The following is a 22,591-nucleotide window of genomic DNA, read 5'->3' as shown; positions in this document are numbered from 1 at the left end:
GGAATGTGTACTAACGAAAAGTTGTCTGCTGTCCTACTCCATGTTTGTTTAGCACTGCAGCTGCTTAATAGAGTACCAAAAGAAAATGCTTATCAGCTTTTGCACAACCACAGAGTCAACACAAGTGAGGGGGAGTCTATTCTTGTCTGACTCAACATTCATCTGTGTAGAAATACAAAAAGGTAGAAATTTTATTCTTAACTGAGCTTTTGTAACCTTTTCCCTCGGTTTGCCAATGCAACAGCTAGGAAAAAACCCACCTTTTATTCCTGGTACTGTACACAGTTTTCAAATCCATGATGCGTAAATATAGATTTGTGACATGCAACTTTCTCAGAGCATGTTATTCTCCACGGTTTATCTAAGATGCTAAAGTTGTTTTTGAAATAAATATTTTGGAGAAGATGTTGGACAAGGCTCTCTATGCAATGCTTTCTTTTTTAAAAAAATCACTATTGCATTTTTGAGAGACATAGCTAATCCATTTTGGCCTGAATTTCTTTCCTTCACAAAAGCAAATCTCAACCCTGGTGCGTTATTTATGATCTTGGCATCCAGCCCAAACATATGTACATACTGAGATCAGTTTTGCATCTGTTTGACTTTATGCACATGAGTAGTCTAATTGGATTTAGTCTGATGAAATGACTCATGTGAAATCAAGTGTTTGCAGAACAAGGCTTTCAGACATTAGGGGTCTTCAGGGCAGTAGCTTCTACAGCTTTATAGGGTGCCTAGCACATGAAATGGCTTTTTGATTACCTAGAAGCTCTCTGCATGCTGTATAGCTGTAGAATGAGGTGAAACAAAGAAGTACAAAAGAACAAGTCTTGTAGTCTAGGTCAGATCTTCTATGGCATAGCACTTGAACACAATTAAAATAATTGTAACAATTAATTGTAATTTCTTTTTAAAAAATTTTCTTCTGGGAATCTCTTCAGGATCAAGGCAAGTCACTTTTCATATTCCTTCATAAGAGGCTACCAGGCTGCAGCTATTGGCCGGGTTAAATACTGTTGGTTACATATGCTAGACACTCTGATAAGTTACAGCCATCATCTCCTATCAGGGTGGAACCAAATTCTTCTGGAGCCTGATAATTCAATGGATTCAACACCTCCTGCAAGGAAGAGTTATCTGAATGGGCAGCAATGTAGATATTCAGTATCTTCCCAGAACAAAATATCAGTGTGTCAAGAAAAGGAACAGGGATTTTTGCTGCTCTCCCAGATCTTATCTTCCCATGCCATCTCACATCTGCCATCCTGAATCCTGGCTGATTTCTTGCCTCACAAATGTGCAGTCACAGGCTGTAGCAAGAGAAGAGGTGATGCTGAGCTTGCTACTGATTGAAGGTGTTTGTATCCAGAGGCTGACTCTTCTGTTTTCTTTTGATGTTTTCTCATTTTCCCTACGTCTGCTATAAGGGTTTAGGGAATGGGGAGTGGTCTAGAGAGTGAAGAGACTCAAGGAGGGGATGAGAGAGGCAGCAAGATCCGATGTTAGGAGCATTAGGAATTAAAATGTGGAGCTCCAGGGGATTTGTACTGTGCTAATATAGTCTGGGGACAGTAAGGAAGGCTTGGAGTGTGAGTGCTGTAAGGCAAAGCAAGGAAATGTATGGGAGTGACTCCAGAACTGATGGTGCACAGAGTGCCAATGTAAGATGGAAATGAGAATAGGGAAAGAAAAAAAGGTGGAGTAAGAATATAAAGCAAGAAGTATACCTTAAAGACGAATGTTTTTGTTGGCCTTTCCCTCCTACCTCACTGCCCATCTACATTCTGTGATTGCTGAAAACACCCTGAAATAAAGACAATATTAAGAAGCTCAGAATGTAGATCAAGGCATGCAGTTTTAAGTATTTGAAATGTATTTTTGATTGCGGTGTTATACTCCTGACTTTTAGTGACATTTAGGCAGGAGACACCTAAAAAAAGCATGTATGTGCAGTTCATTGTGTAGCACCTGATTCAGGACTCTCTGAAATTAATAGACTACAGTATGCTCTGAAGCAAGAGAGAAAATATTGAAATATTACAGGATTAAAATATAAGTAAAATTACCTAAATGTAAATGTGATGGCTCTGGTGAAGGTACCCTCTGATACTTTTGTGTGACTGGGAGAAAGCTTTGAACTTAAAGTGTTAAGTTGTAGAAGGCTTTTTATTACTGATGCCTTTTTGTGGTCTGCAGTTTGAAGTGTGCGCAGAGGAAACAGGTAACTGAAGTCTTGATATTGCAAGGAAAAATGCACAGTATTGACTTCTGGTAATTGAAAACTCTTTGGTGCTACAAGCAGATACACTTTAATGAGATGGTCATCTGTTTTATCCAGCAAGCTGAATTTCTGCTCAGGGGAAAGCTCTGAATGCTGATATGCAAAGAGAAAATGGTTTTACTATATGATTCTCAGAAGAGCCTTCAAAATGTTAGTACACCTACATGTCTCTAATTCATTCTGGGGTTTTGCTAGTGAAACTAGAACATAATCGTCTCCATGTTTTGAATCGTCCACATGTTTTGAATAACTTATTGCAGCTCTTGATAATATTTCATATTGACTGGATGAATATCAGTGTTTCCTGCTTAAATCCCCTTTGCCTTAAAAGTGTGTAATTTTTAATCTTTTAGAGTTTTGTGCATATCAGCTGCCCCTTACTTACATCTTGGCTAATACAAAGAAGTTGGTATTTGTAAGAAACTTCTGTATGTAGTACTTAAACAAGGCTGCATGGCAAAGATCTCATGTTAACTGTAATTATCATAGGTAATTCATTTATTAATTGATTTACTGCATTTGCAGCTGGTCACGTTTATTTAAAGTATTGAAATGAATACTATTGTGAATTGTTTGCTCTTCCAAGGATTATGAGCACTTTGTGTTGAACAAAGAATAAAAAGACATAATGGAATTCTTTAAATATTTATAAAGTACTTTTGATGAGTGGACCTTATTCCCATGGTGAATTTTTACAAACATATTCTTTTTTGTCTGTTTTCAGTCCCCTGCACATAGCTATTCAAGCTATGACTCTGGCAAGAATGAGAGTGTAGGCAGAGGTGCTGAAGATCTGTCTCTGAATCGAGGAGATGAGGATGAAGATGACCATGACGAGCAGGAAGATCCTGAGAAGGTTAATGAATCAGATGGGGTAGAAGCTGAGCGACTGAAAGCTTTTAATGTAAGTCCTCTTGCACTTGTTGTCTTGTTTACTTCTCCTATTCCTTTTACATTGTTATTTATGGGTAAGTTTGACAATATTAAAGGCACGTTAATTTAATTTGCAGGATTTATTTCAATTATTATTTTAATGCACATTAAACTCTTGCCAACAGATGACAGATTTTCTGTGTTTTATTTAGAATTTTAAGGCAGATTGCCATCTTTACCAGTGAGGAAAACAAAGCTCTGTTCTGTATGTGTGTGTGTGGGCCCATGTGTGTGGATGTGGATATGTGTATGTGCATGTTCACCCACTGAAGGGAAAGGGGCTGTAGCTAGTTTATCGGAAGACCATTCTGGTGGTCAGCTTTTCTTTATTGCTTTCCCAATGTATGTAATTATGCATGAAAACACAAGCAATTGTTCAAAGAAAGAAAAAGTGAGAGTCAGTTCAATAAAATGATTAGCAATCACAGCTTATTGTTAATAATGAAACTTAAGTAGTGCCTATTTTCACAATCTGTTCTGGTTTATCTCACAAGTTCTGTATCCTATAGACTATTCTTTTCTTGTCTTTTTTTTTTTTTTAATCAGCACCCCCAAAATAACCCTTTAAAGAACTGTTTGCTTAATATCTCTGGCTTCCCATTACAAAGCTCGTCAGTGGATAGAAAAAATGTCTTCCTATCAGTAATCAAGACAGGAAGCTAGGAAGAGAAGAGAGCCGCCCTCCAAACCCATCTCCTCTGTCTCCCTCTTGCCAACAGATGTTTGTCAGGCTGTTTGTAGATGAAAACTTGGACCGAATGGTCCCAATCTCTAAGCAGCCCAAAGAAAAGATCCAGGCTATCATTGACTCATGCAGGCGACAATTCCCTGAGTATCAAGAGCGTGCCAGAAAACGCATACGTACTTACCTCAAGTCCTGCAGGCGGATGAAAAGAAGTGGTTTTGAGATGGTGAGTTTTGATTTAAAACCCAGCCCTAGTTTCCATCAAAACCCCATATGTAAATCCATGGCACTATTTTGTTTTCATCTTAGTGTCTTTTTTTTGTTTGTTTATTCTTTTGGTAATACCAGGTCAGAGGTTTCTTTTTCCCTCCTTCATTCTTCCTGAATTTATTCCCTTTGTTCACTGGTTTAAAAATGCTTTGAGACACTAGAGTTCACATGATGAACTAGTACGGATGTGTAGGGAAAGAAGAACAAAGCAAGGCATAAGGAGGGAAACCAAACAATGGCATATATAGTGACTTATTTCCTACTTTAGATTACAGTTAGAGATTTTTGCCTGGAAAAGTCTTGCCACAAGATGGGTTTTTCTTTAAAATGCCTCTGCTAATTGGATTTCTGTGAGCTCTGTAAAAATTAGATCCTGTTAGAGAAATGCTATACCCAGGAAAATGCCCAGTGTAGCAATATCATACTGGCAATGGTTTTGGCTTTGGGGTTTTTTTAATTGTACATTTTAGCCTATTACTTATCAGTAAAAGTTACTCCTTTGAAATCTTTCAGTTGATATATCGGTATGCAAAACACATTAAATGGTTTTAAAACACAGACATCAAGCTTACAGTTTGAACATCCCAATGGTTCAGTAACCATAATTGAACCAAAAACCCATGAAAATTGTGATGGTATACAACTGTCAGTGTTTTCAGATATTAATATGTTAATATTACTCAGTAGCACAAGAATGGGTAAATAAGTCTTTTCACCAATTGGCAGCGTCATTATCTCTAAAAAACTTCTGGATTTCCAATACCCAGGAGAATCAGAAGAAACTGGATAGCTACACACCTTATGTTTGATGTGCTATATCTCTGGCCTTTAGATGACAATAAAATCACCTCATCATTACAAATAGGTATCATTTAGTGATTAAACATATCATTTTTTTTTTTTAATGAATCATCTGCAAACCCATTTATTACATTAAAAAATTACTGGAGATGATGGAATTTTACTGTTTCTTTCTCTCTGTCTTTCTCTTTCCTGCAATCTTTGCAGAATACTTATGATTTCCATATGTTGTTTAAGATGTTACCTGAGTTTTAAGAACAAAATACCAGGATTATTTGTAGGGTAAGACCACTATTGGATAACACAGAAAGCAAAGACAGAAGCTAAATTTTTGTATGTGTTTATAATTCTAATCAACAGCATGGTTTTATTATTTGAAACATTGGGATAACACTGTTTCTGAACAATGGAAATGCAGATGAAGAGAGACAGGTAGAATAAAGGACATCCGTACAGATAAAAGTGCCAACGATTGACTGGTGGTGTACATGCCAGGTTGTATAGCCTTCCAAAATAAAAGAAGGAAAAACAGAAAGTAAATATTTTCTACGATACACTAAGTAGCATCAAATTGCATGTACTCATGCTGGCTGAAAATAATTCAGCAACATCAAGTTCAGCTTTCACGATGACAAATATTTTTATTTTGCTGTACTTTAAATTGAAAATACTTAGAAAATTAGCCTATGCTAGCAAGTCTCCTCACTTTTCCAATTTATGGCCTCATTACTGTCATTATTCACACTGATGAGCAGTTACGTAAACTGGCTCATTTTTTGTCATCTGAAAGACTTGCGCCACTGTTTCACAATATGAATAGGGGGCTTACCGTTCTGACCCATAAGAGCTAGGTTGGCTTGGCTTCAGTGCACATTTGCAAATGTTACTTCCATATGAATAAAAGCTGTGGGATCAGATTTATTCCTGGGAGGGGAAAAGGGGCAGAGATTACCAGGAACGTGATTCAAATAAGCAATCTTTATAGTTCAGAAATATTCCCTGTTTTTATAATGTTCCACAACAGTTTTTGATGGGCTTTATTTCTTTTTAAATAAACAAATTACCCTCTAAAATATTGACTTTGCTGCCCATGAATGGAAGTGACAAGGCACTGGAGCTCATGCCAAACATTTCAGCCCTCTTGGGCCTGAAGGGAGATAAGTCCTCCTTCCCCATTTGCAGGTAGGAACATGAGCCAGAGACTATCCAAAGTCTTTAGAGGAGCTCCCGTTAACTTCTGAAGAGAATAAGTGGTGGTTTATGTTTATGTCTTGCTAATTCTGAAATGTGATATTTATCCATTTGTTGTTTTTAATTATTTTCTGATTTCTAAATTACTGTGTCAGCATCTCCTGAATATAAGCAGTTTTTAAAAAATACTACCATGGACAGAGGCACTTGACTGTTTCATTATTTTAAATGTACTTACCATTTTGACAGTGGAAAAGAATCACTTTGTCTGGATAATAACATTTGTTCAAAACAATCATGAAGGGACATGTTGGTGTTGGTTTGAATAAGGTACTACCCTCAAATATAGCGAAACAGGATAATGATCTCCTCAGGAGCAATAGTGCTACCGGTGTTATATTAAATAGGATGTCAGATAATAATCTCCACAGGAGATGTCTTTTGCTATAGACATATTAAACACTAGTTTTTCATTTTGTTCTGGTTCAGAGTGCTACATTTTTAGCATCCACTTGCAAGAGAAAAAGAGAATAATCTCATATATGGCATATGACAGTTCAGACTGTGTGTAATAGTGCAGCTATCTACAGCATCATATTGTGAAGTGAAAAGAAAATATAAACACTAAGTTAAATTAGTGTAAGACTGCATAGTAAAGATGAAAAAGCATGCCTCAAGCCTGCTTCTGTCAGTTATTTGCCATCTGTAATCCAAGCGACAGTTCTTGCTGCATAACAGGCCAATTCTAGCTCTGAGGCAATGGGAAAGGCTCAATCTCATGAGTGTTCGTATTGTTAATTAACATGTTTCTTAGTATTAATATTTTTAAGAGATTGGTTATAGTTATTCTGCTTCTGCTTATGACAGATAGTTGTCTGTGGAGTCCAAGGCAGCTTGTATAGCTGCCTGTTACAAATATTCCTTTGAGGAGTTCCCTTTCTACATTGGAAATGCTTTCCCCCTTTGACTGTTCAGCTTGTAATTATGCCATTTTCATTCTGAAACAAGCATACTCCTCAATAAGGCAGAGTCAGAAGTTTTTCTCGTGAAATATAAAATTGTTTTTCTCCTCCCATTGTCTTTTGCTTATGGACTCTTGAGAATGTTCTCTTACTAAATTCTATGATCTTGCTCAGAAGCTGTCATTGGGAGGGAAGTTTGTCAAGTCCTGAAATCACTGGCTTTTGGATGGGGTTGCTAGGTTGTGCTTCTACCTGCACTATGCTGTAGCACTTTTTGAACTTCTTAAGTTCTTGATGTACTTAAAGAAATTATTTCTTTTTCTCTTCATTAGCCCATAAGCAAGAGGAAAAAAATATTACTGCCTCTTTCTCAAGGACTGATATTAATGAGAATCCTGTTGTATACATTAAGTGTTTTGTGAAATGGTCAAATGACCTGTTTCACTGTTTTAAAATTTCATCCTTTAGACTTGTCCCAGCCTCTGTATCTGGAGAAAATTGCCAATTAAAAAAAGATAGCAGGCAGCTGCTGAGGGTATGTGGTATGCACTTATTTAGTTACAGTCCAGAAAAATTTTAGATGCTAGAAATAATCAAATGAGGTTGAATTGACTTAATTACATTTTCTTACTACTATCTGCTTCTTCCCATCTTCGTAATCTCCTATCATCAATCTCACTGCATTCAGTTTGAAACTGCATCTTACAGTATCTTCTTCATCTTACAATATCTTTTTCACAGTTAGGCCACTTTTCCTATGTGCATCCCAGTGCAAGAGGAAGGTCTTAAACTCTAATTCACAAAGAGTTTTTTCCTTTTGTTTAAGCAAATCCTCCTTCCTAGGCACTACTGTAATACAAATAGTAGTATCAAATAGCAAAGTGTTCTTATGTATTAGAGAGAAAAGGCTAGTGATAAAGGCTTTTAATTGTCTGAAGACAATTTTGGATGTGTCAGAGAAAAGTGACGCTATGCCTGAAGACAGTTCCTCAGTTAGATCCCAGTGTTGGTCATCTCAACTCCTTCTGTCCTATCACCAACCTCAGTAACAAATAACTCAGCTCTGTATCTGTCACTGCTTCTGTCATTTCCTTGTGCCAATTGGCTGTAAGAGGTGTTTTAACAATTTGCAACTGCGCACATGTTGATCGAGGTGTTTTAAATGTGTCTAGTGGCTTGGAGTGCTTCTATATTGTGATTGAGCAACTTTGGTGGGGACTGGTTTTCAGAAGGGGGTATGTTTTCTGAAATCTGCCTTGTTAAGATTTCTTGGGATAGACATCTAGCCTCTGTTTTTAAGCTTTAGCTTTAGAGAGAGGAAGCTTTCATTATTTACTGAATTCAGTGCTGAATAGTCCAGCTGCCCTCACAGTCACGTGGCTTTTCAGTCCTCCAGGCCTTTTATAGCTGGAAAGGTCATAAGCATTTTCAGAAAGATGAGGGTCTGTTGGTCCAGGGATGCATGCCTAATCTTGATGAATAAGCTGGGAAGCATTAAGAAAATTATCACAAGAACAGTTACATGAAGGTCTACAAATAATGATACAGTTGTTGCTTTGTACTATACTGGTCACTTCCCTTTCTAAGCATCTCACCCTTGTTAGGCAGTGGTTAGCTTCTGTAAGTCTGATGGCAGTGAGGTTGAAAAAGGGCAAAGCTGCTCTCTGACAAACTTTGACTTTTTGATTAGGTGTCATATATCCTTAAAAAAAATTCTAGAAACAGTTTCCCTAAGGCTTTTAAATTTTTTTTCACCTACAGAACAGTTAAGTGAATACTGATGTGATTTTTTAGAGCTGCCTTTTAAATCTGTCTCAGATACCTTTTACTTTTCAATAATTTTTGCAAGTATAGGCGATTTTGAAAAAGCAAGTCGCAGAAGAGGTTACACTTTTCCCAGTAACCTTGGAAAAGGTGAACGAGTTAGCTTTGAAAAAGACATGGTATTTGGAAAAAGAATGAAAACTAAAAAATGAAAAATACCTAGCAGCCTGATAGTCTTTTACATCGTGTGAGAGAGGAAAATATAGGAATGAAATGTTGACATTTGGTTCACTTTTTTATTGAATTTAGAAGAAAAAACAATCCCCTCCAAAATGGCAATAAGTACTGATACAGGAAAAAAAAGACTTTTGTGAAAAAAAAAAAATCTGGGGTAAAAGAATGTTCACCCTGATTACATGTAAGCTTGAAATCGGAAAAAAAGTAGTAAATATGTCAGCATTTCTTATGCTGTGGTTCTGACTTAGATTGAGACCTCTGCTGCAGTGTTGCTTGATTAGCTGGTTTGTGCCAGTAGCTTAAGGTTAGGGAGCCAATTCAGTGTATTTGTTTAGGAGAAACAGGAAATAATGTTAAATCAGACTCAGTTTTTCCTAGTCCTCTGACGTTTTGCTAGTAAACTGCTGTTGGAGTGTCCGATCCAATCCCCACCTAACTCAGGAGTTAGTTCAGCATGACAGTTCCTGGAGCTCCCTGTCACTCTGAAATGGCAGATAAATTTGGGATAGAGGTAATCTTAGCTAAGTTTGCTGGAGATATTAGGTGACCTGGGCTCCCTCCGCAATCAATGAAGTGCTTAGATGAACCAATCCAGAGAGATTCATCCCTGGCTGTCTCATGAGTCAACTTCTGGAGATACCAGTCTGAATGGAACAAAAAAGAAGTCTAGGTGACTAGTTTAGACAAAATACTTGAGTTTTAGATGGATAAAGTCAGATGATTCTTCCTTCTGTTGTTTATGTAAGTAATTTAAAATTTCCACTAGCCTCACTGCAACTGCTCTTGGACTTAGCCCTGTATGTTGGCACAGCAGTGGCGGCGGCAGCAGCAGCAGAACAGTGGTTGATTGGAATGTGTCACTTGCTTAACACTTAGACAGGAATATGGATATGTTAAGATATGTGGATATATTTAGGTGCTGTCATAATCCAGGTGTAACATGCAGTGTTTCCATTAAATGTGCTTTAAAGCTGAAAGCTTAAAAAAGCAATGTGAATATCACTGAATGTTCTAAAAAGCCTCTTCTGCTATTTAAGAAAATATTTCTAGGTATTTCTTTGAATTCCTTAGAAGGTGTTACAATTGGGTATTTATCACAAGACTGCAAGACTGAGCAAAATATATCAAAACCCGGTCTGAAAGGCAGTACTACAAGCATGAAAATACCAGTCTGGTTGTTCCTGTTTCACTATTCTGTACTAACAATTATAAAAGTGCATCCAATAGAGTGCAGTACTGTACTTCAGTCTGTAAATTTAAAAATACTCTGTGGAAAGGTTTCTGAATTCTTTGTAACTCTGCAGTGTAGAACAGTTCTGTGCCATGTATTTCATTGCGTTACACTGAGTAAAAAAATATAATTTGAAGATAATGTGCATCCTGTCTTGTAAAGTATTTTGGATGTTTTCTGTGAAAAAATGCTATTGAGGTATTGCATACTCTTGTAAATATATTGGGGATTTTAACCCATTGTATTAGATCTTGATGAGGTATTATGAAAGAATTGTGGCATATTTGCAATATTTCATTTTGGAAATTAACTAGTCTTACGATACCTGAGGAAAAAGGTGATATGCAGGAGAGCACTAGGTAGTATCATGTTGTTAGGAGCCCAACATGCAACGTGCTTGGTGGTACCTTTGGAAAAACTTGGTTACTGTCTGTGACACAACGTAGGCATTCATCTTCACCTACAGATGCCCAATCACTTTGGAAAATTTGGAACTTTTTTTTTTTCAATTTTGAGTAATATTTAAAACATTTTCTCATTCATGCATTTATATTAGAGTCTCTATGAACAAAATGAAGTAACTTGTATGTCCATGTGCTTCCATCTGCCTTATACTGAAAGATCTTTTCAACGTTAATTGGCCTAAACTAGAAGGTAGTATCTATGCACAAGTGTCAGCTTATACAGTTTGCCATTTTAGCAGGTGTGCATGTGTGCCCTGTATGTGACATAATAGATAGCTGTATTTTTTCAGAACTGAGTCAGACTGATGTAATGTGTAAAAATATCTAGACCAAACTTCTGTATGACAACTTTGGCTTTTATTTATAATTAAATACTGGATCTCACCAAAAATGCCAAGGTAGTTATTTGAGAGACAGAAGATCTCTAACCACAGGAGGACAGCACGTACAGCAGATTGCAACCTTCTTTTTGGTGAATGTACTGCTCCTAGGAGTTTAGACTGAAATATAGTCCATCTAATATGTCAATAATTGGTAGATTTATACCAAAAATGTACTTCTGAAGTTAAAACATAGCAGTGTTTAGATTCTGTATAGAAATATAGGAATTGTGTGACTATGCCAAAAAGGATATTTTATTTTTCCTATGAAGATACTGCAAAGGTACCTCACTTTAAACAGAAGACCTGACGATACTGTATACAGTTGGTGTACTTCAAATGAGTATTCCACAGCATATTGAAAGTGCTAGTCTCTCTTATGTTAAGGAATCAGAGATTATCCTGATAGAGCTAGTTTCTAGAGAATCTGGGCCAAGGATTTCTGAGTTCAACTACTGAAAAATCATCAGCCGTGCGGGACTACTCAGTAACTCCAGAAGGGCTTGTTGTAAGACACCTTGATTGTTGAGAGCCAGATCTAAAGACAACCAAAGTCATGGAAGGATCTTCATTAGCTTTAGTGTTTAAAGCAGAGCAACAGTTATTTGACTACAAAGAAGTATTGGCTATTTTGATTTTTTATTAAGAAATCTGAAAAAGTATATCTGTCAATAATTTCTACACTCTTCAGAAAGAGATAAGGGGATGAGTGTATAACGTCTTCATATTGATTTGCACAAAAATGATTTCTCTTAAACTCATGCAAGTGTTGCTGCCCAATGTGGCGGTTAGGTGTGCTTGTTGCTCTGTTGTCATCGTCATCTACATGCTCTTTGGTGGTCTTGAGAATCAGTTTTTAATTGCCATGAAATGCAGTTTCACATATGAGAGGACTGGACGTGGTTGGTCATCTCCCTTGGGCTGAGGGAATTTCAACCACTTCCTGACTGTCAATTGCTTCAACAGATGTTAAAACCAGAGGCATCCCAAGTACATGAAATCTAACGGGTTTCTCTTACATCTTTTGTCAAAATGCTCTTCGCCTACATCATGTTAAAGGCTGAACATTAGTTGTGTGACAGCTGAGGAGATGTACAAAACCAAAGAATGACGTGTGTTCGAAACATGGCTGCTGTTTTAGTGCAGTCACAAGCAGTATTGGGTTTCCAAGTAAACATGAAGGATTTCTGTATGCTGCTGCTGTGTGATGGACAGAGGCATCTAGTCTTCTTAGAAGGTCTGTATTAAGCTGTTTACCAGATTCCCTCTAAGTTTTATTTATCTCTTCACCTGAAGCTATTATGAAATTTTCACATGCCTCTTTTCTATCTGTCATTGTTTCAGAACAACAAAAATGTTATCCTGCCTTCTAATTTTGCTGTGTGAATCACTTGTTTTGGTAGACTAAAGTTTAGAGGCTTGCTTCTTTTCTGTTCTTTTCTGTTCTTTTACACATGGGTAGTTCCAGTATAATTATTTGCTGCTTTACATCAGTGTCAAGTGAAAGAAATACCAGACTGGGGCTGTGAATGTTATGTATCAAACAACACTAGGTGCATTCTGCAGTTAAAGCTGGTCAGGAATTTTTTTATAATGCATTCTTTTTTTCTTTCTTCCTTTAAGAAATGTTTTTCAAAGATTTTCTGTTTTGACATACTCCAGTAAAATGAAACCTGGTTCCTGCTAGTCCAATGGGCAGATCGTGGATCCAGGGATTGTGGGGGGAGCCTGGGAGCCCTTGGAAATAAGGACTCCTTGCACCCACATTTCCTGCTGTAGTCCCAAACATGCAGGAGCAAGCTCTCAGTTCTGCAGAAGGGATCCTCGGGATCTAGAAAACATGGATTTGGCTGAGATCTGTGGGGTCCCTTCTGCAGAATTGAATGATGTTGCTTTTGCCATGTTTCCCAAGGCCTTTGGTGTCTCACTGTTGGATAGAGAGTTGAGAAATGTTCAGAACCCCACAAGGATTGGGATGCTTGAGCTTCTTACAGACATAATTTTCTAGCTGGTAGTCATGACAGAAATAATGAATAATGAGAAGTATAGAAGATGAAGTAGTTAAGCTAAGCCAGAAGGGATCTCTGAGCATAGAAGATGGGTCTATTAATTCAGTTTATTTAAAAACATCTTTTAAAAAGTGGTTATTTCAAAGCATTTTCTTCCTCTTGGGCAAGGCCTTTCAAAATTGATCTTTTTGACATTTCACAGATATGGCATTTAATGGAACAGAAAATCTTTTTAACAGCTCTGCTTCTAGTGACAGAGGACTGTGTTTGTCTTCTCAGTCAATGCCATGCAAGTGCTCTGCTTGAGTTAAGTTGATAGAACCTGAACTTTAATCAGATGATTTTTTTTCCTGTACTCCATTACAGTATTTTACTCTGCAGGTGATTCAACCATGCATTTGTTACATTGTCCCTAAGGTTCACTCTAGATAGTTCTTGACATGAACATTATCAGCAGTCAGCTGCAGTGATGAGTGAGAGAAATTATGGGTTAACACATATTTTAAGAGGAAGATACTCCATTACCTGGAGATTTCCTGATTCTTGCAGGTATTAATTTTAAGTTCGGTATTTCAACAGTGAACATACAACAATGCTCTCCTTTTCAGAGAAAAGCACGACTGCTTGATTTTTATGTTAACTCTTTATATGTTATAAAATAAAACACTTCAATAAACCTATTCTCTTTCATAAGCAAAGAAGCTGGAGGAACTTGGGTTCATTTTACTTTTTGTTCAGGACGTTTTTCTTTTGGCTTTTATGTCAACTTCTAAAAATCCATTGATGTATGGGTATGGTTATAGCTCTAATTAAAGACCTGGACTGGAGGAGTTATCCAGGTGTTTACTTGCCATTTTTCAAGAATGTCGTTGAGTGGCCACTGCTAGAGGGCCGCACTGAGACTTCCCTTCAGCCAACATAGTCAATGTACATACATAAAACGGTGGCATGTACAGTGATATTTGGGCACCAAATACCAGGAGGGATCTAGTGTGTCTAAGTGGTGCAATGATGTATTCAGAGTAACATCACCATTCTAGGGAAGCAGAATAATAAATATAATGCTTTGTCAGTGAAAACCTTCTGCAAAGACTTATTCTCTCCTCTGGAGCTCCATGGAAGGTGTCTGCTTGTACTGTACTGTTCACTTCTGTAATAACATCAGGGCTTAGCATCAGTGTCTCTCCTCTCTTAGTGTGATTTATTTTCAAAACTGCATGGGAATGCATTGTGGTGCAATCTGGGAAGAAGTTCAATAGTTTGTTCTGTTGAATCAATCCAAGTATATTTTATTGAGTATTGCAGCCTCTGATTGTCTTTCTTACACAGCTGTTACACTGATGCCAGAGAGCTTGTTCTTGGATGAGTGGGGAGAAATAAGCCTATTGCACTAGTGAGGGAGACCCATAAATCCCTGTCTATTTCTAAAAGCTAGTTCAGCCTCTGCTCCCAGACAGGCTGTGGCCCCATGCATTAGAGAAAGTACAGTGTCAGGTTAAAAATTGGCATTCTGCAGAGCACACCCAAAGTCAATAAATGGACTTTAATTTTTAAAGGTAAAAATGTAATATTAGTAGTGGTTGGCTCCTCAGTTTCTGGAATGTTGTGAAAACCATAAAATCAGTTAAACTGAAAGGGGAATACTTCAAAACTTGCTTCCAAAACTCAGTGACATTTCATACCAGGTTCATATTTATGCTTTTATGAGTAAGAAGGTATAATTCTTTAAAAAAAAAAAAGGCAACTAACCCAAAACCCAAAAACAACCACCCAAAAAACCTTGCACAGATGGCCAGTTCCTCAGTAGGAAGAGATGTACATAGTACTTTCGAGTTCAATGACGCTTTGAAAATCTGTGGAAGTTCAGAACTGGTTCAATAAATTGTAGTCTCTGGAATGGGCTTATATGTATATCAGTATCCGTGTTATTATCCCCATTTTGTTTATTTTCTTGGTAGTTCAGATATATCTTTTTATATTAATGAAGATTAGTTTTATTGTGACCTTCATCTTTCAGAAAGATTATTTTGCGTTTAATTAGGAAAAAAAGATGTGTAAATAGTCTTTTTAATGAACTGGTAGGGAAGACCATATTGGAGTTCATAACCAACAATGGATTTTAGCATTCCCTTGTCTTTGGGGGATTCATTGCACCTTTAACCTAAAAGATGTAAATGCTATGAAATTAGTAATGCGAGGTTTTGAATCAGAAAAAATGAACCATATCTAGTTGAGCCACAAAATATCTACATTGTTGGAAGGCTGGCATTATCAAAAGAAAACCAGATTTTTTAAAAATTCATTTTAATCTCATCAGTCATGTTGCAGCAAGAAATGCAAATATTCGTATACTACAGATTGAGATTGCTCAGAAGTGTTCTGACAATCTGTTATGTTTTGAGTGATGTTTCAACCCTATCACTTGGGGTTTTTTTGTTTTGGTTTTTTTTATGACTATAAAAAACCACTACTCGTCTCTGTCACATGCTGTACAGGATAAAAAGCCTTTCAGTTTTCTTAACAAGAATCAGACGGCCAGGGTGCTGCTGGAACGCAGAGAATATGCCACTGTCTGTTCAAAGTACAGCTTAATGAGCCAGACTAAACACACTGGACAATAGAGCTGTGGGGGGAAAGGGCTTCTCATGGATCTATGGATCAGCTGCAGCTTTAACATCTAACTAGTTTCATTTTTCATCTTTACAAGTTCCATTTCCCTGTTTTGTTGGTATAAACTACATTTCAATGAGTGGACTTTCCTGCCTAGGTGACGGTATTGTGTGCTTTGAAAAAGGATATCGTGGATTATGCTAGAAATAATTTCTGTGTTTCTTTTTTCTCTCATAGTCACGACCTATTCCCTCACACCTTACTTCAGCAGTTGCAGAGAGTATCCTGGCTTCCGCCTGTGAGAGTGAAAGCAGAAATGCTGCAAAAAGGATGCGGTTGGATAGACAGCAGGTACTGTGTTGTTTGGGGGTCTACCACATCCATATTTATAAATGTACCGGACTCATTTACAAGGATGCCATGCAGAAGGGTGGTGCAATCCCTTATATGTTTCTTGCTAGCAAGAATAATTAAAATACAAAAGCTGTGGTTCTTTAAATGAATACACAAGCATGTCTTTGTCTATATTTACATAAGCTGTATGAGGGTGCCTAGTATATATATAATGTCCAGCTGGATAAAGCTATATATTTGCTTTTTAAAGGTTGTAGACTTTGAGGGCAGGTTGTGTAATCTGCATACTAGAGTTTAAAGGGACAGAACATACAGTATATATAATTTACATAAATAAGAGTAGCAATGCATGTATCCATGAGTCAGTGTGTTTACCTGTGCACATATTCTCTTCCAATATGTGTATGCATTTGTAAATACAAGGTGAAATAGTGTGTTTCTGAAAAAGCCTATTTGCCTGAAACAGAAAAGTTACTGTGATATATACCAAAATGCTGTCAATTACCTTATTAGTGAGTTTTTAAAGCTCATATCATTTTTTTTCCTTAAGTGATTATTCACCTATTCTAGTGCGTGTTAGGATTTCACTATTTTTAATTTGCTGAGAACTGCATGTTCTCTTTCAATTTTTTAAAATCAAACTGGTAGCTTGTTCCAGGCTTTGATTATTAGTTGCTTCACAGGTACAGTGAATGTCTAACATTCTTATTGCAAAGATGATTATGCTTTATTTCTCTTCACAATTTTCATAAAGTCAGATATCTCACTTGTTCCAAAATATGCCTCAGTCATGGTAGATGAACTTCTTTTGTGGAAAATAACATTTTTTAAGAGAACATTTTTCTTTTATACATAGTCATTGAGTTCTTTCTGGTCCTGCCCTAACTGAATAAAGGTTCCTACTACTATCCTTAGAACTTTGATAGCTTAGGAGCTGAGAGTGGATATTGCTATTTCTTTTTGCTGTTAGATTTTTTTATGGTATTGTCATAATTGCGGTACATTTGCCTCAAGATTTACAAACCACATGGGATGTCAAAGTACTGTCATGTTAAGTATGGCTTAGTTTAGAAGTGGTTCTCATCCAAATTGTCCACGTTCTATATTCTCTCATTTGTTCTCTGATTTTTCAGTAACAATTAAAAAACAAAAAAAAAGCTACTAAGTTGATGTGCTTACCCCAGGGAGAACTAGAAGAGACTTGTACAAACTTCAGTTGCTTTCATTCCCCTGGCTGGAGACTAACCTGCCCTCAGTAACCACAAAATTAGTGGCTCAGTTCCTTGGCCAGCCAGGGTGAGGCAGAGTTTTCAAGTTACTTAGATGAGTGTCCCATAATACTCTTGAGGGAGCCGTAAAGCTGTTTAAAGAAAAACAATTTTAAAACTGTAGACAGAAGTAAAAAAGCTTATTAATAGCATTTTTCTTTCTTTTAGTTGTGGTGTTACTGTCACAGAAGGATTTGCTAGAAGTTATGGTTGAGGGGAGAGGTATGCCTTTACTTTTCCTAGCAGAATTCAAAAATCTGCAGGCAGAATGGCTCCAAACTGATCATCTTAATTACAGTTGTGAGGTTAAAATAGTAAAGTTGCCTACAAAGGACAGGTGTTGGGTTCTGCTTCCTTCAGCTCCCTCCTCTTTTGGCAGCGAGTTCTGGGAATACTGTGGAGGCAGTTGCAAATAGCACCAGCCATTTGATTTGGCAAGCAGTAAATTAGCTGGGTTGATGTAGCTTTGGTGCTTGCAAAACTATTTGTGAATTCTGGATAGATTTGCTGAGTAGTTTTGGCTGGAAAAAAATATGGGAATGTGTGTTAGGTAGCTTCATAGAACTTCTAGTGAGAAATTTACCCTGCAGGGCAGAATAGTTAAGTCATTAGAGAAGTAAAAAACCTTGGTTCTAGCCCCAGTTCCATTGAATTTTAATTATTTATTCCAAGTACGTGACATTAGCAAAGTATATTGAGAGTAAACCATTCCAGAATATTTCTGAGTGGGGTGTTTAATACATGCTACTGTGCTCAGTTCTTATGCTGAGATGGGAAGTGGCCCTCTGTCCACAGTTTCAGGGAGAGTGCCTTACAGGTAAAAGAGCTCTATCCTTCTCATCTTCCTATCTTTTCCTTTTGCTTACTTTTACATTTCCTTCACTTTTTTTTTACATATATCCAAAATGAAATATTTTTGTTGGATTTTTTTCTTAAACAGAGAAAGGTTGAAAAAATTCAGTTCAGCATGTTGGTTTTGCTGTTCCATAGCTCAAAAAAAACTTAAAAAGGCAGCCTTGTTTTCTTGTTAACATGGCTCTACTTTTACTTTTTAAATGTAAATTTCCAAACCTGGGCATTACACCAGTGGGTGGAATCAGGCTTTGAGGACCCTTCAGTGGAAACTTGGGAGGAGGAAGAGGAAAGGGGAAATAAGATTTGAATAATGAAAATTACCACTTCATAAAATATATCAAGAGATCTTCTAATGGAGGACAAGCATTAGACAGTCCTGGAAGGTAGATTTTTAAGAGGATCCGGTAAGAGCACTCATTCAGCACTTCTTCTCAGAGCTGAATGGAAGCGTTGCATTAAAGCTGCTTTATTCCTGCACACAGCAAACTGAAGGTCTGCCTTTTATTCTCCAGAGGGTTGATCTGCCTCTAAGTGAGGTGTAATTTGCATCCCCACCACTACCTTTTTCAGAATATTACCCATAAAATGTGAATGTATTAAGAACACAATGAGTGTTATGCCCAGTCCTGAAGCTGAGACAAAACTTCAGAAGCGTTGATCGTGCTCATGACTATCAGCTGTTCCTTTCACAAGTATTAAATGTGAAGGGCTGGCTTTATATACTTATAATCATATGCACAGTTTTGTTATCTCTTCAAAAGAAACCTCTCCAATTGCGTGTGTGTGTCTGTGCACACACAAATACTGCATCTTATGAATTACTTTCCAGAAGTATTTCTGATAGCTGCAGTGCTTAATATAGGCATGATCTAGTGATATTAAGTCTGATAAAAGTTAAGTCTGAAGCAGGAAGAACCCATCCTTCTACCTATAAGCCTCAAATACCACTATGTGATCTTTGTATTTCGTAACTCAAGGCTGAAAATTTCTGCCTGCAAAAATCCAATTTTAAAGTAAATTAATGAAAACTGGTCTCATTGGCATCAATTACTTATTTTCAAAATTAGTTTTTGTCACGCCAGTAATTTATTCCATAACAGGAAACTCAATGTGATCTTGTCTGTCAGGAAACAGTAACTTCCCATAGTTTTTGCAACTGCAACAATAAAAGCATCGACAGTTTCTGAGACTTCTCTGTAAGGAATATAAATGTGTTTACCAGGTCATGGTAGCTTGGACTATAATGCTTTGGCTGACTGTGTTAGATATTACTCAAGTCCTCTCTTTAGCTTCAGTGCTTTTTCATTATCTTGAGATCAAACTCTGTCGGTTGGCCTATAGCTTAAGTTCCAAGAAATTACATATTTGGTACCTATTATCTGACGGAAGAGTTCTGTTGCTTCTATTTTTTATTCTGCCTGATATTAAAAATAATTTATTCCCTTGCACAAATTTTGTAGATTTATATATTGAAATTGTATAGGTTTACCGATACTACTGCCAAACGGTGACGTGCTCATGACACTGGGCTGGATTTGGTTGATATTTCCACAGTCCAGATCAGGCAGTGGCTACAGAGGCAGTGCAGAACTTTTGTGTTGTTCCCCAAATCATCTCTGCTGAGTCTGGATACTGAAAAAGGGTAACTCCAGTCTTGAATTTTGAGGACTTTTTTCATCACGGCTGACAAAAAATGTAGAAACAATAACTGGATTGAACTTCTATGACTTGCTTCCGTCAGAGATGGAAGAGGCATTATCTGAATCCTTAAGATCTCTTGTGCTTCTGACTGATACCTTGGGATGCTCTTCTGGGTTAATCTGTCAAGATCTTTTTTATATTTCTAGCAATGTTCAGTGTGAAGCAGTTGCACTGAAGTAGAGGTTCTGGAACTACTATCAACAAGGGAGCCATGAAATGAATTAAGTAGAGCTAAAATACAGCCTTTTTACATGCGTTCATTACATTTGGTGAACAGGATGCCTTCTTTTGTTGTGTCCTTCACTTTACAAACCAAATTGTGTCTTAGTTGGGCAAAGGAAGAATGGTTGAATAAGTAGAAAAATCTGGAAAAAGTCATGCAGTCATTACTGTCCTGGGCAGTGAACAGAGGTTGGGATGACTGTTTTGTGGGCTGCCGCTGCAGAGGTCTTGGCTCTATGGCTCTGCTTGTTGTCAGTCAGAGAAATGGAACTTTTGTTTTAAGAGTTTAACTGTTAGTCTCTGCTTCTTCCAAACAGGTATATGTGTGGTGTAGTTTATGTAAAACCTTATCATAAAGCAGCCTGGAGCAGTGTTGGGCTGTGGTACTCTGTGGAAGGTGGAGGTAGATTTGTTTTGTTACTGTCCTGTTACTGACCAATAAAAATTCTTCAAGGGAAGATCTAAGAGGAAATAGTAATTTTTATATATTAGCATGTGAGAGGATCTGTGCCTTCTTTGAGGAAGATGAAAAGGTGAAATCTTCCATTGGAAAAGCAAGACCAATATTAGGAAAGCATTGCCTTCACCCTTATTTGGACACAAGTGTTTTTTACAACAGCTGCCTTTTGCTTCATTGTTTTATTGTTTAGAATTGATTCTTTTTGCATGCTGTCATGCTGCAAAATTTATGAATGAGCATTTTTCTTCTAATTGAAATAAGATGTTTTTGGCGATCAAGACAAAATATGAGCACCTGGGAGCAAGGAGGGAGGATGAATATGGGAAAGCAGGAAAAGAACTGAATCATAGAATACTATGTCTGTAGAAGTGTATGAACCTTTTTACGGACATGTTGTCTGTAGTTAGCCAGATCATTTAGAAAATTGATGTAGCTTCATTGGCACCAGTTGTTTTGTGCTAGTTAGGAATCTGGACCTCTGAGAATTCATTATTGTATTTGTAGGTAGGAGAGTAGTGGTCATATATGACAGTGAAGCCTGCGGACTGGATTCTCTCCTGGACTTGGTCCATGTTATTTTAGCAGTTTGACCTCCATTTCAGTGAGTAGTGTCATTGAAGGGCTACTGTAGCATGCAGAGTTTTTTGGGTAGCCAAAGGAGTGACCTGTGTACACGTCTGTCATCCTTATGCTCCAAGTAATTGGACATGCAATGTATGATTCTTTTGTAGTTACATAGCAAATGACAATTCGAGCCCAAAGAGAGCTTAAACTCAGAGGAAAATGAAAGTTATCTTACGTATCTCCCATCCTAACAAAGGCATTTCTCAGCCAGAGCTGGTGCTTTTTAAATCAGTAGGCTCTTCACAGAGTGCTTGTCAGTCAATATTTTATAGAATATGCATAAGAAAAAGGCTTTCTGCATTTTCATTTTTTTAGATGTGAATTTAAAGAGTACAGTTTCTTTTCATTCCAGAGACTAGCTGAAAATAATAGTCAGACAACTGTATGTATAGCCTGACAAAAGCGTTGTCCTCGTAGCTTCACTGCAGAGACATCAGAATAATACTTTTCTTCTAAAATTAATAATTTCTTTAATTCAAATTAATTCAACTATTCTTTACCACTATCTACATGGCAAATGGGAGAAAATACAATGAAGCTATTAGGATATGTGTACATCTCCATGTGCGCATGGGAGGCAATTTCCTTTTCACTGAACAAACCAGTTACACGCAGGCTAACTTTAATTCTTCACATGAGATCATATTTGGAGATGGCTGCAAGACAACTTTGCAGTTGCAGAAGTATTACTGACTTCATCTCTGTCTCTGCTTCGATGATTTCACTCTCTGCTAGGCATCTCAAAAAAGTTCCCTCAATACAAATGTTAAATCTCTTTTTTTTTTTTTTTTAATCATAAGGTTAAAAGATGTGATGTAAGATTCGGATAAATAAGATTCGGATAAATGTGCAGGTTACATTTCTGAATCTTGTGTAAGCTACCAGTTTCTTTAATTGTAAAAGCTAAACTCAGTAGAAAAAAATCTTTGATTATATGAGCTTTGCAAGTTGATAAGAGCAAGTCTATGCACTGTGCACAGACTTTCATGCACTATGATGCTATGAAGCAGTTCTTTATGATAAACACAGAATGCATTTTTAAGAAAGCTCTCGTCAAGATGACAAGCTAAAATTTTTTCTGTGCTGTGATTTGTAACCAGGAAAATTAAATATCAATAAAGATCATGGTGGAGTGAAAGATAATATCTAACCTCCAAGGAACAGAAAGTTTAATGATCCCAGGTTTACACTGGAACATAAATGAACATAATTTGTAAATAGGCACTTTAAACACATTCTTCACCCCCATCCTAGTTTGGGGGATAAAAAGAAGGCAAATCTAAAGTTTT

General features: G+C 37.1%; 1 protein-coding gene across 2 annotated transcripts in view; it reads left to right on the top strand.

The window, feature by feature from the left end:
• The window catches only part of NOL4 (nucleolar protein 4), a 198,360-nt gene that overhangs the window by 147,447 nt on the left and 28,322 nt on the right, over positions 1-22,591 (top strand). Inside the window, exons 7-9 of one of the 2 annotated variants that reach the window (XM_075084956.1) lie at positions 3,006-3,185; positions 3,934-4,125; positions 16,056-16,169. In XM_075084956.1, the coding sequence (XP_074941057.1) occupies positions 3,006-3,185; positions 3,934-4,125; positions 16,056-16,169 (486 nt within the window). The remainder of the gene's footprint in view (positions 1-3,005; positions 3,186-3,933; positions 4,126-16,055; positions 16,170-22,591) is intronic. The other variant, XM_075084957.1, reaches the window with a different exon arrangement.

This window comes from Phalacrocorax aristotelis, chromosome 2 (genome assembly GCF_949628215.1).
Source record: "Phalacrocorax aristotelis chromosome 2, bGulAri2.1, whole genome shotgun sequence".
In the NCBI taxonomy this organism is placed as follows: Eukaryota; Metazoa; Chordata; class Aves; order Suliformes; family Phalacrocoracidae; genus Phalacrocorax; species Phalacrocorax aristotelis.
This window is presented reverse-complemented; position numbering and strand designations above follow the sequence as displayed.